General features: G+C 35.3%; 1 protein-coding gene across 2 annotated transcripts; it reads right to left on the bottom strand.

Annotated features, from left to right (window-relative positions):
- Positions 1 to 8297: 8297 nt before the first annotated feature.
- Positions 8298 to 14556, bottom strand: LOC124154385. Of its 2 annotated transcripts, XM_046528072.1 has the most exons (6): positions 14311 to 14551; positions 13869 to 13963; positions 10089 to 10204; positions 9667 to 9818; positions 9425 to 9572; positions 8298 to 8767 (listed from the first exon to the last, which is right to left on the bottom strand). In XM_046528072.1, exons 3-6 carry the CDS (start codon positions 10148 to 10150, stop codon positions 8641 to 8643), a joined length of 489 nt encoding a protein of 162 aa, XP_046384028.1. In that variant the 5' UTR covers positions 10151 to 10204; positions 13869 to 13963; positions 14311 to 14551; the 3' UTR covers positions 8298 to 8640. The 2 variants fall into 2 exon arrangements, with proteins under 2 accessions (XP_046384028.1, XP_046384029.1); XM_046528073.1 differs by lacking the exon at positions 10089 to 10204 and having other exon boundaries at positions 14311 to 14556.
- Between the last annotated feature and the right edge of the window lie 3834 nt (positions 14557 to 18390).

Here is an 18390-nt window from a genome sequence, read left to right as displayed (position 1 = left end):
AATGTCACGGACTGACTTTTGTGATTCCCTTTTGTTATAAACTTATTCACTGACATTAAAATTAAAAAAATAATTTCTTCAATTCAAAATAAACTAGACAAATGTATTCAAAAACTCTCAAAATCATTCAAAATAATGAACGAACCTCAAAATAGATAAAATACAGTCATTCAGTGGCCATAAAAATTAAATAGCAAAACATGTTTTTAGCGCATAGATGACGAGTGAGCTCAGCATACAATACCTCATTTTGTTTATTACACTCAGATACTTCGTCAAATCGTATCTTCAATGTAGATATTTTTGTACACTTTTTTCATACACGGACGTTAACTATCTATCACACAGGACTGACGTGACTTAAAACTCACTGTCACGGACTGACAAAAATGAAACGAACTTTCCGCTCCGAGTAAAACCTTTAAGTTTCATCACCTTTTCCCCGTAAATTGTTCCCCGTACTCACTCATATAAATGTTTGGGGTGAACGAGACGAGATACGACAAAAAGTCTTATGAAGACCCCTTCTAAAATTGTCTGAAACCCCAGGAAAATTATGAAAACGATAAATTTCCAATTATTTATCTGTCTATTCAATTAAAATTGACTATGGGGATTAGTTCAAAAAATTGCCACCAAAATCCAATGGCAGCGCGGTGATCAGATACAAATAAAACATCATAGCAACATATTTGTTTATACTCACAAAAGGAGCGAAATTGGAATTGAAGGTAAAGGAATTAAAACGCAAGGATTATAAAGATATTTTATAGGATTTATTTTTGAAAAGTCAATATTTTAGTGGCGTCTTTCCGTACGAACAAAAAATTGATCAGATCAAAGCGTATTCAAACGAAAAGAGGAGAAATATAAGGTAAGCAAACCTTCCTTAAACGATAGGTAGGCAAAATTATTTTATTTTCATTCTTTGTGATGGCGATAACGTTTTATTTTTCTTTAGATCCTTTTTCTGTTACTAACGTTTTTAATGTGCAATATTATCCGTGAGCTGGTGCATCAATGGCAGTGAATAATAGAATATGGAGGATAAGTGCGATTATAGAATCGAAAGTATGGTTGCTATTAATTCCATACTTAACAAGTGCACATAATGTAGTTCCTCTCTTGTTGCCCATACACGATTACTGTAGAAAGATATCTATACCACCTTTCCTTTAAAGATAGGTGGGTAAAAATTATTTTTAGCGTTTCATTTTTCTTTACGATCTTTTCTGCTACAATTTTTTTATGTGCAATTTTATCCGTGAGCTGGTGCATCGTAGGAAGTGAATATAAGAATATGGAGAATAAGTGCAATTATAATTATTTCTTATTCAAATATTTGTCTTACAAAAAGCACGTTTCATTGAGGGACTAAGTTATTTAGCTTAAATATATTCTAAACCATGACATTTATGATGCCTTGTTCATCAAAAGTTGTCATCTGCTACTCACCAGATGATTTAATTTCGTATTATATTGGATATGAAAGCTGTAAGGAGATGTTTGTGTACACCCACACATTAAAAAAATTATAGAGGTTTTCCTGAAGTGGTATTATTTGCGATCATGACGAATAATCTTTCAATAAAATCGTCATTTCTAAATTCTTCATACTAGGCCCAATTCATGCTAAGGATCTCCGCTTTGTGCATTTTCTCTAGATATTGATATTAAGTTCCTACGTAATTCTATTGTGTGCATCGTCCTCTCTTAAGCTTACGTAGGGGAACTGCAGTACAACCTTATTCCTATTTCAAGAATTTGGCTGAATGATGGGGAAAATAATTAATAAACGTGTTTTTAATATTTATCATAACAACCGATTAGCTTGGTCAATAGAGTCTGTTATGACGCGTTGGGGGCCCGTGTTCAGTACCCTATGCAGGCACATCTCTTCTCCACATTTTTGTATCTACTTTGAGGTAACCTATATTGAACTCCTATTTTCATGATTTTCAATCAGAGCAATGTTTTTCTGGGAGGAAATTCTTTCATATGCTCACGCTACGTCGCGTTTATTATGCATTTGGTCTTTGCTGTTTTATCGATCTGAACTGTGCGATGTTTATATATATATATAAACATATATTTATAGTATTTATCAAACTACACTAATCAAACTTGTTTGTAAGAAGTAACAGAAGTACTATTCAATACTCGATATTAATCCAAATTTCGAAGAGTTCGATCAGAAACTGGTATTTCTAACTATGTTTTCCGCAGTGTTTACTCGCTTTCTTAAATTTTTTATCAATTAAAACGTAGTTTACTGTAGTTCATTGTATTTCGTAAATTCGTTACATTATGATATTAAGTAGGTTTAAATAGAGTGTTACAGGGGAACATGCTCTCAACGTTAATTTGTATTTGAATTGAATAAGTTAGAAACTCTGTCAGACTCATAGAAATCTATTTTATTTTTTTAGTATTTCAGAAAAACGTTCCTCTTCATTAATATTTTATTTTCATATTATAACCCACGTACCATACGCTCGTTTTACTTGAAAGTGGAAATATTACTTATATATAATCTAGCCAATTGAAAAGTAAAAAATCCGTAAGTAACAAGCGGCATACAAAAAGTATAAGACCTTCCATAGCGACCAAAACAAGGCCGAAGGCCTTTTTCGGGGGGTCTAGGGGGGCAGAGCCCCCCTAGCGAGCATAGCGAGTATTAACTATATATACGGTACGCCTGAATTTTGGCAAAGTATTTGAGGCATATTTTATGAAATAAGGTCAGATATTTTAAACATCCAACATTATTTCGATAAATACACAGTGATCACCTACGTGTATTAATGCAATTTTTTCAATTTTCAGCTGTTTTAAAAAAATGTTTTTGCTTACTATCCATCAGGGCAGTGGCGCAGCAAGGGGGGTTTGGGGGTTAATCCCTCCCACCCCAGAGCTCAGAGAAATATTTAAGTTTAATCTATTTTACCTATTTGGATTGATATTACCAATAGAATAGTGTGAGGATAAACAATATATCCCACAGAAAGCCGTAAAACTCACCGTTTTGAACCGGTTATCTTAAAATTCCGCAATTTATTAATCTCGCACCTACCGCTTATTCTGGTGGGTATTCCATATCCCCAACTACACCGGTATTAGTTGCACCAAACCCCCCCCAACCTTAATTCCTGGCTGCGCCCCTGCGTCAGGGTATGAAGTACGTGAGAATTCAGATGAATGCAGGAGATTGTGTTCCATTGCTTAACAATTTAAGATCAGACGATTCAGCGGGAAGTGGTCAAAAAGATGAACTGTGGCGAAAACACAAATTTTGATAGAGGAAAACTTCATGCAATTATGAAATCTCCGAAATTATGTAACTCTAATGCCACTTGAAATTGTAATAAACGCAAAAATAATCCAAAATGGTTTTCTAATGTCATAAATTTCACACAAAGTACTGCGGAGAAATTTTTCTTTATTTATTAGTAATTAATCCCCTCACAGCAAACAATTTTCAAATTATTCCATTGAAATTGATGAATGCAAATTTGGCTTACATGAATTCATGGCGATGATAGAAAAATTTGTCATGACATTTATCTAATTGATTTTTTTCAAACAGGCTAATAGGTGATATCCTGGATTGCTTCGAAGAACACTTTGCACCATGCTCAGATGAAAGAGTTAAATTATAAGCCTATTTAAAACAAAACCATTGGCTTCTGATTCCTGCGCTTAATACAATTGACCTAGTCATCCCAGAAATATGTGAATGTTGCAAGTTTACTCTCGTTTCTGTGTCTCAGTAGCAATGGAGATCTCGCATTTTGGCTCAAGCATCTCATCTTCGATAAATTCGACCTGCATTTACTTCGAAATAGATACCACGATTGATTATAAACTTGGTGTATAATTCCTTCGCTTTCATGGTTTACCTGTGAACCTTAATTGGTGCCTTCAAATTCTAATCCAGGTTCTAATTCAATTCTAATTCAATTTTTGAATTTGCAATCAATACAACACAAACCAATAAGCGCATCTTTATGAGTTTACAACATCAATTTGCATTTTCAGTGAATGGCATGGCAGTTTTACTATGAGAGAATCGTCATTTCGCTAAGAAACACATGTACTTATTAAATATTTTAATTTCAGTTTGCCTATCCTCATTTCATACTCACATCAGGAAAGGTCGTTGGATTTTATCAGCTACTTGACAATACTGCCCATTATGAGAGGAGCACCCGAGTTCTCATCAAGAGACCAATGCATTCTTTATCTGTGAGAGGTGGTCTGTGTGTACGATGTAAGCAGTAACACACCCCAAAATGTTTCCATCTCATTTACACCGACACAGAAAGCATGATTGTTTTCTTTGATGATCATAGAGAACAATTTGATCACAAACATGCTACAAAATTATATCACTGAGTAGCCTTTAAAAAATAATCCTCATGAAGATAGCAGTAATTACGGCAGTAAGTCCACATAAGGAAGCCAGAATGGCTTACTTAAAGCAACTGCTACCAGCCAGTAAGCAATACCTGTAGAGTAAGTAGCAGTAAAGTAAGGGGTGATTAAGTTTCATTTTTCCGGCATTGTCAAAATGCGGTATTATGTTATACTACCACAGTTTACATTTCTCTAATGGTGAAAACCCATGAAATATTTTTAATGGTGCTCCAGAATATTTTTCTCTCGCCAATGGATGCGAGGTAAAGGGGTACTTCATACTCTTTAGTTACATTAAAATTCGCGTAAGATTGGTAGGGAAGTTATCAATTTGCAGAATAAAGATTTAGATTTGGTTAGTTTTTTTCTAATGAAGCCTTAGAAAAACTGCCAACAAGAGTACAATTTTCTTATTTCGTATTACAGCATATGGCAAATGGCAATATTCTAACTGTAAGAGTTTAGCGTAGGGTTGAGGAATTGATAGTAGCATGCTTGCTTAACCCATTCGTGCCCCACGAAAACTTTGTTATCAAGTCGACTCTGCTTAATGAAGTATACACTTTGGGCCGTATGGCCATATGGCGTTCATTCTAAGATTATTAGGATGAAACCTATGGATTGGAAAATACCTACTACTGGTTGTATGTTATCTCCATTAGTTAAAATATTTATCATATATTCATAGGATATTCATGAAATAACAGAATTTTTGGTTACGGCATTGTAAAACGTGGCAATTGAAGCCTTTAGTATATTTATACTGTAAATTTGTTCACATCTTCACATCCATTAGACTCTCAGCCTTGAATCAACTTTAGTTATCTGATAATACAATGGAAAATGTCTGGAAGAAATGCCAAAGAAGGAAAAAATACATATATTATTGTTATAAAATTGACGCAGTGTTTCGCACTTAAAACTGAAGCAGTACTTTTTAAATAGGGAGATTTACCAAGGAAATGGCCGTCAGAGCATTTGAATAAGCTAAAAAAACCTTTTTTAAGACAGGTTTCGATGATAATCCTGATGCTTTATCACTGTATCATGCTAACATACACAGCACACTGCAATATAGAGTCTCAAATGTCTTTGAATCAAGTGAATCTTGCAAAAATTATTTCTTAAGGAATTGAATAATAAATCTTCCATGTATCTACATACTTGATTAAATTTGCTAAAAACAGGCTTAATTCCCCCAAAATTTACCATAAACATTGCTGTTTGAGAATTATTAGGTAGATACTGGACATGAAAAAGAAAAAAAAACGATTTAAACAGCGTTACTTTCGCGGATTTGTTCGCTTAACTTATGTAACTATTCCTCTAAATTAAAAGAATATTTCCTGTAGGTCTAAATTGCAATAATTCCAAGAAAACTCTTTCTAGAGACTCAACCGTATCACGTGATGCTTTGTTAAAAGATTTTTTTAAGCGTTCTATTAATTTTCAGGGATTGGAGTGCTATAGAATTCTTTCTCCATGTGATCCCAAGAAGTTTGGGGTATCAGTCATTACTAATGTAACAAATTTCAAAATTGCAATTTATGCTATGAAATGACATCATTTGCATCTAAGTACTTTTTTATGCGTCAAAATTATTTAGCGAAGACACTTTTGCTTCTTTCTCCATGAAAAAGAACAACTCTCACATAAATTGATTTTTTGGTGGTAAATTTATAATCGCTCTTGTGTGTTCTACGAAATAATAAAAACCTATGACATGATCTATTATTTCTCAAGCTAATAGAGATGATCTTGAAAAAATATTTTGTAACGATATTTTTTTGCTTAACAGAGCGTGAAACACACATTTTCTAAAAGCAAGTTTTACTTTGCAAACCAATTACTCTATTCCTTGGTTCAACTAAATATCTCTCTGTTTACATTGAGATTTTAGGGAAAGTGATCGTATTTAAATGTACTACGGAAAAAATACAGATTCTGGTAGAGGAAAACCTAGCGTAGTTATAAAATCAGCGATCTTTTCAACTCATACACTACTTTAAATTGTATTGAACGCTAATTCCGGCAAATGATTTTCTGGTGTAATCTGGTGTAATGCACTAAGTCTCTAAGATGCGCTTTTCTTTTATTTTTCTGTTATCAATCCTATCGAAGTCAAATAATTAACGATGAGATATATAGAATTTTCAAATGATTCTAATATATTCATTTATGAAGAGAATTATGGTGTACACGAATTACTGATGATTGCAGGAAATGTTTTTATGGCATTAATATAATTTATTTTTTATTATTTTATCAAACAGGAAACAAGCGGATTTTCTGGATTGAAAACGTTGCATCATGCTCAGATAAAGTAGTGAAAGCTAGAAGACTATTTAAAACGAAATTATTAACCTCTTGATTTCTGCACTGATTACAATTGACCTAGTCATCACAGAAAGATATGAATGGAGTAAGTTTACTCACGTTTCTGAGCATCAGTGTATCAATAAAAAAAAGAATACGGCCATTTTGCTGGAGTCTCTCGTCTTTGGATAAATTCAACTTGTATTTACTTCGTAAAAGATATGATGAAGATATGATGAAGACATCGAAAAAAATATGTATAAATAATCTTGGTGTATAATTTCCACGCTTTTATGATATATTTGTAAACCCTAGTTGGTGTCTCATGCATTATATTCTAGTTTTTCACCTGTGAATTTGCAAGCAAAAAATCACAAACCATTCAGTATAACTTCATTAATTTACTGCACTTACAACAATTTGTTTAAATGGTGCGGTTTTTCGACTATAAAAGATTCACCATTTCTCATTGTAACGTTTATAAAATATCTTCACACATTAAGTCCATCATTATTTAATACTCGCACCAGGCAACTATGTTGAATTGTTTATATCATATTTTAAAAAAATAAATCCTGAAGTATCGTTGAATTGACAAAACAAATGACAATTCATTTTCACTCAAACTGTTTGAATTCACCTAATGCTACTTCATTTCTATCCAGACTATTGTGCTCTTAGCACGTAACATATTTTCTCCTCTGTTTTGCAATTTTATGAGTGTAACCGGGTCAGACTGTGAGTGCATCTACCCTTCCGGCAAGTGAAAGGTTACGCCAAATGTAATTATCTCCTTCTCATATCCCATACATGGACACCATTCCAAAGTTGGAGGAAAGAAGAATTCAATTTCAATGGCGCCCAGTACAAACATACAGAATTTAAAGTTCTCCCCAAACTTGACATGGGAATGGCAAGTAGCAGGAAATTTATTTTTGGGGAGGGTGGAGGGAAATGTCGGGGAGTATGGGGAAAACTAAGTCTAATTGATGTCCACTCAATTCCAATGCTAAATGTAAATATATTCAGTTAACCCAAATAAAATAATGACAACGATATTCATAGATGTACAAACAAAGATGATTCATTGACAAAATTGTAGAAATGCACATACATTTATGGAGAAAAAATTTTTTATGAAAAATACTACCCACTAAGGAACGTCTAGTTTTTTCGGTTGCACAAAAGAATTATGGCAACATTTGTAGAATTAAATCAGAGAGTGTTACAGCCACTATATAGTAGCCTCCCTGGTGATATGAGAGTACGCAAGCGAGGGGATAAAAATATCTCTTGAAGGATCTCGAGGAGATGATTTATAGGAATACTCTCAAAGTAAATACTTTTTTTAGCTTTTAACTTTGGTACTTACATGGCAATTCTCACACGTATTTTAAACTGAGAATGCTGTCGGTAACCACCAGATGTATCGCAGGAAAATTAGGTTGTCTTTGGTTCTGAGTTTTAAAAATATTTTTACTGTTGAGCATATTTTGGTTTAAATTATCATGTGTAATCCTATGCAGAGGGCCCAAGGTTGTGAACCAAAAAGAAAACCAATGAAATCAATGGAACTAATTGTTTTGTTTATTGATGCCTTTGCTGATAAGTTATAATTCGTAGTTTTTGGGCAGATATCAGTAGCCATCTCACGAAGTGATGAAAATTACAGTTGGATTTAAAATATAGACAAACTAGCTCAGTAAGAAGATGTTTTGACCTCTTTTGAACTATTTCTGGAAGCTCTCCTTTATTAAAGGCGTTAAATCTTCATAAATGGTTCAAAACAATAGCTGCTAAAATGACAACAAGAAATGAAGTGAGATAATAATGCTTATGGGCATGAAAGATATGTGTAGCACCATTGGCCTCGATGGTGCGAAGTAGGGAGAATCTAGGTGCTTGCAGTCAGAAATATTTGGTGCAGGATTCCCACGAGCTGGTTTTCGATTTCAGGTGAGCCAACGAACTTCTAACTTTTTCCGAACATGACTCCGTTTCTCTATCAGCACAGTCGAAGAAATCAACCACCTCCCTATAAAAATAGGAAATGGTGAGATTATTAGAAAGAAATAAAAATGATTACGGGATATTTTACGCGCTGGGATGCATTGAATATTGAAACGACTTTAGATTCAATTAAATGGGGATGCTTAAATTTAACAAAGGTGAGTCAGTAGAAAATAAAACATCACTAGGGAGGGCCATTGGAAATTTCGAATTTTTCTAAAGCAACTAATTGAAGCCCTTTGTCATTACAATGTAAAATATCTATCTCAAAATTGTTAAAAAGGTTATTCAGGCATAAATGGTTTGCAGAACAAGATTTTCCGTCATCATACATAAAACTTCTTCTGTGTTCCTTCACTCTGTGTTTAAAACTTCTACCAGACTGGCCAGTATAACACAGACCACAGTCCTCAGACTTTATTTTTTGTTATTTGTGTTTTTTTAATCATGGGTATATCGAACTTCCACAAAATCAAGCCTGCAACGATTTTATATGAAAGAATGCCACAAAGGTCAAAGGAATTGAAAGCGGTCGGTTTGTTCAATATGTTTAATGTGGAATGATACATCGATCATGATTTCGATGAGTTTATTTCTTTTGAAAAGTTTAAGTTGTGGTACTATGGCAGTGTCTCCGACATGTCATTTTTTTAAAGATAACATAAAACAGCTGCATACTTACTTGCACACGTACCCATCAGGGTACGGATCCGTACTTGGATCAGCAGAGTCACAGAAAGCCACTCTGTCCAAGTTGTCTAAGAAATCGAACTTGGATTTGCATTCGGTCCATGCTCTAAGACTGCATTGCGCGTCCTCTTCATCATCGACTGTGGCGAAGGAAAATTTCATTGACGTTAGGTTAAACTCGAATCTTTCGAATAAAAATAAAAGGCTCCGAACTCCAAGTGATAGAGCGATTACCGTCCATTATTTGGCCATCATTTTCACACAAAGAGGTCATTGTGATTTCCAACATACTCTTCAGGAGTGGAACCATGTGTTGTGACTTAGTGGAGACGTTCTGCATTGCAATCAGCCCGGTCATTACGCAATTTGATATTTCGTGCTGCAGCCTGCGGGAATAATTTAAAAAATATATTAGCTTCTTCCGACCCAAGGTACACACACGAGCTCCTCCACGTTTTTACAAATATTACCCTTCGAAATAACCGTTTTTCGAGATGCCTCAAGATACAGATGGGGTGGAAGAAAACTAACTACAGTTTTGAAATTAGCATGCCTATTTTACCCTGCAGCTCCTCAAGATTTGAGGTGAACAGGAAATAAGATAAAAATTGTACCCCAATGTAATTTGCGGTGGAATTATAAAATCATATCCTCACCTGCACGTGTGCTTGCAGAGGAGACATCGCGGGCTGCCGTAAATGCTTCGTGTCTTATTCATTTCTTCGGGAGCGTGAAGCGCGCGAAGACAATACTTGAGAGCGTACCCTTGCACCTAAAACAATGAAAATACATAGCTTCATATAACCTTCTAATTATTTTCGACGAGATTGAATAAGAAAAATTAAATTGAGGGAGTAAATACTTAACAAAATACCCATCAGGTAAGACAAAAACTAAGCCCATATTTTATTTTAACCTTGAATTGACTCATTCCTATATAACTAACCGTGAGCAAATTTTACCTGTCAAAATTAGTCTATTTTTTCATTCTCTTGATTTGTGTGGCACGCTATAAGCTTCGAGGTAGTTCACACCACGAAATCTTTCATTTCAATTTTATCATTATAAGAATAATATTGGTATAATATATTTATAACTATGTATATGGTGGGCATCCTGGGTACTCCTATTCCTTCTTTATATAAACGACATTGGCGAAGTGGTACACAGTAAGTTACGATTATTTGCAGACGACGCTGTAGTTTACAGAGAAATCCGTTCCAGCAAAGATACAGATGAACTAACGAATGACCTTGCTGCTATCCAAGCTTGGTGCGATGCGTGGCAGTTAGAATTAAATTTGAAAAAATGCGTCGTAATGAATTTCTGGAAAAAGAACAACTCCCTACAGCGTAGTTATATAATTAGGGCTACCCAATTAGAGACTGTTGAATCCGTGAAATATCTAGGAGTTAGACTCAATAATGATCTATCGTGGAATAAACATATTCGAGAAATAACCGGTCAAGCTAATCGTAAAATGGGTTTTGTTAAAAGAATATTAGGAAAGTGCGACGACAAAGTGAGAGAAATTAGCTACTTTTCCCTCGTTAGACCACATTTGGAATACGCTGCCAGTGTTTGGGACCCTCATGAAAAAGGCTTGATAACAGAGTTAGAACGCGTGCAAAGAAGAGCTGCAAGGTATGTGAAAGGTCGTTACGATAGTCTTGTTAGTGTAACTGACCTCTTAGATAAACTCGGATGGGAATCTCTGTCGGACCGTAGATTGAAAAATAGACTAAACCTTTTAGATAAATTCAAGAGCAGTGTATTTTCTGACGAAGGTAACCATATCTTGCGGACGCCAACGTACTATGGAAGATCAGATCATATAAATAAAATAAGAGAGATCGATTGCAGAACAGACAGATTCCGAATGTCATTTTTTCCACGATCAATAAGAGATTATAACGGCAGCAATAGAACTCGTAAATAGATTGCATGACTTGTAGTGTAGCCTACTAACCTATGTAAAACTTAATGCATGTTTCTGAATTTCTATTCTATATTCTATTTCTAACAGCATATAGTAGTATAGCTTGTTATTATACGGGACGTTTTTTGGACGGTGTGGTGTGCATGTGGGAGTCCAAATGTATGCTGCATGCTGGTGATTGATCACCCCCTGCCAAACACCCTAGAGGTGGCTCGCAGGGTATTATGTAGATGTACACGGTTTTATTTGTATGCTGCAAGGTGGTGATAATTTATCCCCCCCCCCCAAACACCCTAGAGGGTGCTAACAGGGTATCATATATTATATATGCTAACATTTAAAAAGTATCAAATCGAGATCAAAGATCTAAATCATTCCTGAATTTAAAATATCAGGACATTCTTTAATCATCTTCTCTATACTAACTGGAGACTAGCAGATCCATTTAATTATGTTTATATAAATGCGAGGGTAGGTAAATTACATTCCGCAATTTAGTTCTATCTTGGTTATTTTGATAATACTGTCATTTTAGGTTGATGACGCATGTTTTGTATATTTGTTGTTATGTTTTTGCAAGTTTAAAGCCTCTAGGTTATTTTCGTTATCATTTGATATAATTACCCATTCCCCACCTCTGTAGTCAAACTTAAAAATTCCACCCCTTGACCTTCTCCTCAGACAGTTGTATTTTTGAGATTTTTAAAAATAATTTTGTGTGAGACTGTATATTCTCTGCTTTCTGTTCATCTATACCAGACGATGACGTGCCACGTGGAAACCTAGGTCATACGTTAGTGTACTAGGGGAGGGTCGGGGGGTCCGAAACCCCCCCCCCTCCCTGAAATATAAAAACACAATTACATTTTTTCATAAAAGAAAACAAAATGTTGAAAAATCATAAAATTTACGAAAGATTTCTTTGAAAAATGATGTTTTTTCGATTACGAAGAGTGTTAAAATTAGTTCAAAACCCTTTACTTAGTAACCCTGTTTTTCAAAAATTTCCCCCTCTGGTTTCGCACCGATTCCCCTAAACAAAATTCCTGGCTACGCCACTGTGGTACTTTATATATTTTGCGGAGTTACAAGGTTTTCCCCACTTTTTATTCGCTATCACTGTCGTGCTGTTAATCATGGCTGCTCCGCTATCTAATGAAACAGAGAAGGACAAGGTTCAGTAACCATTTTTCTGTGGTTGGAAGGCTGAAATTCACCAAAGACTCTCGACACATTACGGGGGACGATATTTTTCCAAAACGGAGAGTCTATGAATGGATTTAAAACTTTATAAATAAATTCAAAGGGAAAGAAAGGGATAGGAACATATAATGCAAAAAGGACGAGGACAACGGTGCTTTGGTAGGTGGAAAAAGCAAGAAAATCAAAGGGTAAAAATGCACCCTTACTCGGACTCGAATCCAGAATCTTAAGGTTGTCGACCGGATGCTGTACCATTTGCGCTATCAGGACGCTAGGATTTAAAGTGATTTCGGCGGGTAGAGAAAAAGAAAACTCTCTGCTTTTGCCCACAAGGGTAACTAATAGATGGCACTAGAGCAGCTCACCACTCACCAGAAGAAGAAATGGATAAGGAAAAAAGAATGAAAGGGAAGATACACACTCACACGATAGCTGAAAGAGACAGGAAAATGCGTTTCGAGGACATATATTCGTTTCGGTTTGAGCATTTTTTCCTCTGAATAATGGCGCTTTCCATCTACCACAGCACAGTTCCTATCCCTTTCTTTCTTGCACTATAAATTTACTTGCATTTTTGCGCTTTAGGTGAAGTGCGAATGAATGAAGTAGTGTATCAGCCATGATGGCTAATTTCACTTGGGCTCAGCATGCCCCGAAACGCATTTTTTCGTATCTTTCAGCTATCGCGTGAGTGTGTATCTTTCTTTCATTCTTGTGTCCTAGTCCGTTTCTTCTGTTGGTGAGTGGTGAGCTGAGCCAGTGCTATGTGTTGGTACTCCTGGGGTATAAAATAAATACTAACTTCCCCCATTTCGTGTTATGAATTACCTTTCCACGTGTAACTCAAAACTCATTCTTACATAAAATCGTAATGGCTGTTGTAAGACTCGCCACACAAAAGTTCCCTCAGCTTAATTACTTTGCTGAAATCCCATAAACCAGCTGCTCGAACCTTTGAAAAAGTTGTCGCTCAAACCAACAAATGAATTTAAGGAGGCAATAGCTATAATTATGCACAATTCGAATGAAACTAGAATTAATAATTATTAATGAGACGTTCATATTTTTGTCCCCAATAATAATCATAATATTATAAGTTTCTTAAATAATTATTGTACAGTGATGATTATTTAGTATTTAAACCCCTATCCTTGATCATGTGAATAAAAAAGAGCAATTTACAATGATTATCACGTATTAGAAATCTATTACACAGAAGAATGAAGTATGAGTACCCAGAAATAATAATTTTTCCATTCGCTCGCATAAGATGGGAAAAGATTGTATTCCTCACCTCTTATTGTTCGGCGCAATGCACAAAATCACTGTTCGATTCATGCCCTGAAATTTGACTGCAAAATACAGCAACTGATAATGTAATGCAGGTACCTGTAAAGTCAAAAATGCCGTTACTCATAGATCATACTCTAAACTAAAATGACCTAATGACAAAATATGGAGGAAGCACAAATTAAAAATGAGTGCAGTGGCGAAGTAGCCACAAACAATATCACATCTGAGTATGTGCGTTATTGAATTAGGTGCGGAAAATTATTTAAGTTTGCGTTTATATCACCACGATTGAAAAGTTCCGCGGGGTAAATCGCGATTCTATAGTTTCAACTGCTTTTTTTTAAGTATTTTACAATAATTATGAGTTTAATCAATCCCTTCAATCTCAAAGAATATTCATATCTATGTGAAAAAATTGTTGAATCAAGATTTTTATCACTTACCAAAAATAAGTAGCAGACGCGGTGGGGATTTTCCTCCACATGGGCGAAGCATTTTTAAAGAGTCGAAGGTTTATCGTTGGTGGTAGCTGTGCAAATAAAACTGCTACTCCCTACTCAACGCGATACTGAGAAAGAATAACTGCTCCAAGCACAGAACTTCTGCGACTCGGTCATTAAGGTCATCACCTTGATCTTTCGAGGGGATTAAAATCCACAGAGGAACATTCCGTCGTAATTGGTCACATGCACATTGCATATGGATTGGATTGTAGGGAAGGAATATCCCAAATTCAAATTAAAATGGGAAAATATATCTCCGGATAATTTAGCAAATTAGGCAACCATAAACGGGTCGGGGCGAATATATTTATACGCGCCATAGTTCAGACTTGAAGAACGAGAACCTTATCTACCTTATCAGCCATTATATGCTTTTTAGCACTTGAATATTAATAAACTAAATTTGTCAGCGTATAAGAACATAATGGGCTCTTGGTGACAAAAATATATTTTCATAAATAATTCTAAAACAAAAGCACATACCATAATTCATGCCATTGAAAACTGACAATCGCCGGTATTAGCGTGAGAAATAACTTCACAAATCGTTCAATGAAGGAATTCAATTTGCAGTTAATCATAATTTAACTCAATAACATGCACTCTGAGGGGAACATTTAATATGGAAAATGAATTAGAACTACTTATAAATCTTCATGCCTCACAACGGACTACTTTTTACGCACGCATACGAATAATATTGGGTCATTCCTCTGATTTACATAATAATTTCATTTTTTTCGTAAATATTTAACAAAAAATGAAACTTAATACTTGAAAATTGATATGCGCCTATACTCCAGTATTTGATGTATTTAAGAAATTCACTGCACACGAAATATGTATTTTCAACGTCGAAACACAACATTAATCATGGAGATTAGAGAAATCATACGCATTCTATAAATAAAAATATTTAAGATATCATTTCATGAGAAACAATTTGCTGAAATCAAATGAATTTTTAATGTTGGACATTTGCTCACAGTCGCAGCAATGAGGGGGTTCGTCGATCTATATATACTTATAGAAAAACGCGGTCACACAAAGAAAGATAACTAGAATTTACCCAATTAAATTTCTATACTATGTTGATTTACTTAATCCTTAAATAATAAGCCACGTATTTCTTTCGCTTTTCATGCGATATCTTTTAGGAGATAGCAAAAGTTAATGTCTACCTAAAAATAGATCACCTCAAACCTAGCCAACATTCGTCCGCAATGACTATCAATTCTGAGCTTGAAAGACAAAATGACATATCAGGAAACGTTTCATGGTGTACTGGTGAAATATTCTCGGGTTTTACCCCAGGTGAGCTGCTTGTAGGCCGTCGTCTCGATGGCTGCCTCATCCGTCGTGCTCTGGGCAACACACTCCGAAAATGGTGCCTTGTTATATAGCGGTCTGTTTCGCACCAAAATTTGTCTGATTCCTTCTGATTGTCCCGCGCTAATTTTCTCCCTTTCTACCTCGATTTTTCATAGTGCTGCGATCCAGGCGGCGCTTAAAGTGTAGCCTGTGCCACGCTTGAAGTTTTTTTTTGTTTCCATTCGGATCTCAATCGCCTCCTTTGTTATCCTAACCAGAAGGAACCTAACAACATTTAGCGCGAAACAGACCGCAGCATAAAATGGCACCATTTTCGGATTGTGAAGCCCTGAGGAGGACGATGACATAGGCTGCCATCAAAACGTTGGCCTACAATCAACTCACCCGGTGGAAAAACCGAAAAGATTTCGCCATTATCACGAATCGGGAATTAATAAATTTATATCTCATTGCAAAAATCTTAAATCATCGGTACTATATCCAAAATGTGTCTCTAAAAGTATGTCATTTTTGTACGTGATGTATAGAAATAACATTCACTTTTGTATCATCCACACTGGACAAAACTTTGTGGGGCGGTACACCGTCCCACCGTGGTGGTGCAAATTGACTTTTTCAGGGAACCACCACCATGCCGTTTAATTTCTTAAGGGGTATAAACACATACGATTATCATTAACATTAAAAGTTATTAGCCAATAAGAAACCATCTTTACGATCCATGCTATCTAATCTATCTAGACGATGATATTTGTATGTCAATGATAACCCACAACGGTGGTGCAAGAGTCCATTGTCAGAAAGCACCACCACTTTTATACTAGACCACCAGTAGAGATTTTACTATTTCCTAACAATTTAAGGTGCAAGGGACATATATGTCCCAAAAGTTTGAAATTCTCTCGAAATAAAATGAGAAATTGTAAGATTGTAAGAATTGGTTCGATTGAAGAATAGGCGATTGGCTTCTGGTTTGAAATTCTTTTATTGACATCCTTTTGATATCGTTGTTTCCACGTTGGTAAGAACTTTCACTTGAAATGCTGTTTAAAAAGTGGAAATTTGATAGTTTACAACAAATCAATGAGATGGTCAGTAATGATAGAGCTTTCGGTTTATCCTTTATGTGTACCCACTCTGTGAAGTTAGTACAAAAAACTCAGCATTTGTACTTTAATTTTCATGGAATTAGCGTTTTTATGTCATGTGGCGTATGTATCCCTATGGACCATGAGAGAGCGAGAATTGGCATTATTTCACGTTCCAGACTGTATCTCAGAAGCCATAATAGATATCGCCTTCATGCAAATGTTTTTGGAATCTACGCATTAATTTTAGCCTTAAAACGTATTTTGTATGCATTTTAACGGCTACAATTATTTTGGTGGGTCTTAAAGGGTTAAGGGACATAGATAACATAATTATCGTTGAAATAAAATATATTATCCAGTAATAAATCATCTTAACGACCCAGGCTATCCAATGTATCCAGACGATGATATTTGCATGTTAATGACAACCCACGACGCAATGGTAATGCAAGTTGCCATTTTCAGAAACCACCAACACAACGTTACTATTTCTTAAACGGTATAAAAATAAACAATTATCATTAACATTGAAATATATTAGCCAATACCAAATGATGTTTATGGCCCAGGCTATCTAACCTAAGTAGTCTACATATATATGATTTGGAACTATTTTAATTGGGGAATGTAAGCAGCAGTGATGGTTGAGGAAGTGACAGGAACTACTCCTAGCTCCGACCCTGCGTACAAGCGATTAAAAAATACACCGTACTTTTAAAGCTCTCCATCTACTAAAAATAACTTTTATATGATGACATTCACTCCTCTAGTAATTTTCTGCGAAAATTAAATTAAGGGTCGGTCTAAAAAATGTAATTATTGGCAATGCTCCCATTGAGTTGTTAATACGTTTTAAATTAAATGTTAACATAAATAATACAAATTGTGTGTGTACTCTTCCTTATGCAATAAATTGCTACCCCAATGGCAGTAAAATAAAATAACTCTATACTTGATAAATTATGCATTAATAAGCGACGTTAATAAAAATATTCTTTCCAAAGTATAGAATTCTGCGATTGTCCGTAACCGACGCTTATAAATGTAATAATTTCCATTTTGTAATTATAGGAGTGACAGAATCTCTCACTGCTGGCGATCCCGTCTCTCAAAAGCGATTGATATGCAACATAAAGTGCTACAGGACAGACGTTGCCGGGCAACCCTCAGCTGCTGCTATGAGGTTCATGTTTGACTAATTTTCTCAAAGGTTTTTTTTTTGCATCACTCGCCCGCTTCTGATATTAGCAGCCATTAATATTGTCACGAATATTACAATACAGGATCTCCAAGGCGGCCTCTAAAAGTGTTATCACCGACTGCGCTTTTAAATGGGTTCAGAAAAGTCGCCACTCGCGTCACTGGCGGACAAATTGATCCGACTTTCTCAGGGAAATAAGACATAATTACATAGGTGTATCTATCGAACTTTACATGCATGGCGATGCGTTCCATTAAATTAATATAATTTAAATGTTGTTCCTCGCAATTACGAACGTTATAATGCAAAATATTGGGAAAGGGCACTGCGCTCGTCACCGCGTCGCGGACATTTTTGCAAAATGAGTAAAATGCGATCGAAGTGGCAATAGAAATT

The sequence above is a fragment of the Ischnura elegans genome, chromosome 2, assembly GCF_921293095.1.
Source record: "Ischnura elegans chromosome 2, ioIscEleg1.1, whole genome shotgun sequence".
In the NCBI taxonomy this organism is placed as follows: Eukaryota; Metazoa; Arthropoda; class Insecta; order Odonata; family Coenagrionidae; genus Ischnura; species Ischnura elegans.
Note: the sequence above shows the minus strand (reverse complement) of the source record. Positions and strands in the feature narration are given on the sequence as shown.